The sequence below is a fragment of the Sinocyclocheilus anshuiensis genome, unplaced genomic scaffold (genome assembly GCF_001515605.1).
Source record: "Sinocyclocheilus anshuiensis isolate Anshui unplaced genomic scaffold, SAMN03320099.WGS_v1.1 scaffold252, whole genome shotgun sequence".
NCBI classification, from domain to species: domain Eukaryota; kingdom Metazoa; phylum Chordata; class Actinopteri; order Cypriniformes; family Cyprinidae; genus Sinocyclocheilus; species Sinocyclocheilus anshuiensis.
The window spans coordinates 944,671-947,581 of NW_015554095.1; the positions used below are offsets into that span (position 1 = coordinate 944,671).

Consider the following 2,911-nt stretch of genomic DNA (forward strand, 5'->3'; position numbering starts at 1 on the left):
TTATTTCGGTTAGTTACCAATGCAGCATTTTTCATTCATTCATTTGCAATTGTTGAAGTGTAATTTTTTTTTAAGTCTAATACTTATAGTTTACTTAATTTCAGCTTTATTGCAGTTATGTTAATTGTTTTAGTTTAAAATAATAATACCCACATTATCCTTGACATAAAAAAAATAAAACAAATCCCCCAAATATTATTATCCAGACTTTTATTTTGTCACATATGGATTTACTTGACCGGGAAGTGATATGAGTCTCACTCATAATATTTGTAGCTTATATGGGTCGTTTGTATAAACAAAACGGATCGGTGTAGCGGTTTTTGGGAATTGTAAGCTATGTCGCCTCGCGTGCGCGTTACTAAGACACCGCAACGCTTTTGTCGTCATTATCAGCGCGTGTAAACCGCGCGTGTTTAGCGTAACAGCGCCGTGCGGAGCGCTAAATAAAGGCATTTAGTGTCTGATCAAGACGGAACTGACTGTTTGTGCTGCGAAAATATGGCAGAGTTGCACATTGAGCCCAACGCGACTGGCATCATCGAGCAGACCGAGCATTGTGAAATCAGAGGCTCCGTGAACGTGAGACTCCCCTCGCCTACACTGCTGATTCCGCCCCGGAGTGGCTTGTCCAGTCCAGGGGTCTCCGGCTTGGGTTTCCCAAGGAAGAGCAACCCCACTTCCCCATCACCAGAAGCCACAGAGAAACCAGGATCTCGGTGGGCTCGGCTCAATGTCGGGGGAACCTACTTTGTTACAACCAAACAGACCCTGTGCAGGGATCCTAAATCGTTTCTGTATCGATTATGTCAGGAAGATCCAGATCTGGATTCGGATAAGGTAAGGCTCAGTTTACACCAGTAAAGCATGCATCACGCCTTCATATAAATCAGTCATTTTTAATGTGTATAAAACATTAACATTATTTACATGTAGTCATTTAGCAGACGCTTTTATCCAAAGCGACTTACAAATGAGGACAATGGAAGCAATCAAAACCAACAAAAGAGCAATGATGTACAAGTGCTATAACAAGTCTCAGTTAGCTAAGCTTAGTGCAGTACACATAGCAAGTGTTTTTTCAATTATATAAAAAATAAAAGAAAACAGATAGAATAGAAAAAGAATAGAGCAAGCTAGTGTTAGAGGCCTTTTTTGCTTTTGTTAATTGTATAATAAAAAGAAAACAAATGGAATACAAAAAGATTAGAGAAGCTAGTGTTAGTTTTTTTTTTAAAGAAAACAAGCAGTAAATACATAGAGTGCAAGTCTAAAAGGGGCACGTTTTTTTATTTTTATATAAAGAATCGAATTAGAATAGAGAGTGCTAGAGTTAGAGGGTCAAATAAAGATGGAAGAGATGTGTTTTTAGCCGATTCTTGAAGATGGCTAAGGACTCAACTGCTCGCATTGAGTTGGGCAGGTCATTCCACCAGGAGGGAACATTTAATTTAAAAGTCTATTTGGGATGGCACAATAAATCGACGTTCACTTGCAGAACGCAAGCTTCTAGAGGGCACACAAGTCTGAAGTAATGAATTTAGGTTAAGGGGTGCAGAGCCAGTGGTGGTTTTGTAGGCAAACATTAATGCCTTGAATTTTATGTGTTACGTCCTGTGACGTATGGTTCTTTTTAGTGTGTTTCTGTGTTCTGGTGTTGTTTGTTGTCTCTGCCTTTTTTTATGATCAAATCCAATTCTTTAAGCTTAAGGCATGAGAAAGTTATTTTCACAAGAAAAAACATTTAAATATGTCATTTTGATGTTCAAAATAAGTTTTAAGGGATAAAATATTTGACCACAGGGTGACTTTAAAAAACTCTGCAATTAACAATAAATCTTTTTTTCTACATTTTTCAAAAACTTCTAAAGATGGAGAAAGGGTAAAGGATATTAAATCAAATTCCATTCCCCTCTACCTCTCCACCTAAAGCGAAGACCACCCAAAACAGACCAGGATAAGCAAAAGGAATTGGACCTACCTTCGAGCAGCGCTGTCCTTTTTCAATAGAACGTTCACGTCACATTATCAACGAGCAGCCACTCCTCATTAAAAATTATGACACGAACGTCCAACCAAATAGAAACAAATACACAATTTTGAACCCCGGACGAGCCCCCAATTGTTACATTTCTAAATTAGTCTAGGGGGACCATATAGAAACGAACAATTAAATGAAAGGAGGGTAGACGTTGATGTATCCGTCTCCAGACCTAGAATCAATATACAACTCCATTTTGTTGCTCAAAAATGATAGCCATAAAGCGATCTTTTATTTAACAGACAAAAAGAAAACAAATAAATTGTAAGTAGTAAAAGTGTAGTCCAAATTACCTATGGAAATGGGAGCCCAAAAATAACAAACAAAACAATGTGTTAACTAGTGCTGTCAAATTATTAATCGCGATTAATCGCATCCAAAATAAAAGTATTTGTTTACATAATATATGTGTGTGTACTGTGATTATTTATTATGTATATATAAATAGACACACATGCATGTATATGTTTAAGAAAAATGTTATGTTCATATATTAAATATATTCATATATAAATTAAATTATATGAATATAAATATATAGGCCTACATGTAAATATATGTAAATATTTTCTAAATATATACTGTATGTATTTTCTATATGTGACGATTCAAATCGGTTGAGATGCTAAAAAAATCGCGATTCATTTAGGTGTAGGAGTTTATATGAATACATGTCTGAGGGGAACTTACTGTCTTTAGAAAAGTAGCAACGCATTATAACACAGCGCACATCCATGTCTCTTGTATCACTGCGGAGGCGCAGACGCGCTCTCTCGTTTCATTCAAATGCAACTTGCCGTCTCAGTTTTTGATTGTATTGAAAATGAAATCAGAGGAATTTAGTATTAATACTATAAAACATTATAATTA

The 2,911-nt window shown here is 36.1% G+C and overlaps 1 protein-coding gene across 1 annotated transcript in view; it reads left to right on the top strand.

The window, feature by feature from the left end:
* The first annotated feature begins 245 nt into the window (after nucleotides 1–245).
* Nucleotides 246–2,911, top strand: part of LOC107669473 (BTB/POZ domain-containing protein KCTD5-like) — a 14,778-nt gene continuing 12,112 nt past the window's right edge. The window contains exon 1 of the mRNA XM_016461712.1: nucleotides 246–840. Within this exon, the coding sequence (XP_016317198.1) occupies nucleotides 502–840 (339 nt within the window). The 5' untranslated portion in view covers nucleotides 246–501. The remainder of the gene's footprint in view (nucleotides 841–2,911) is intronic.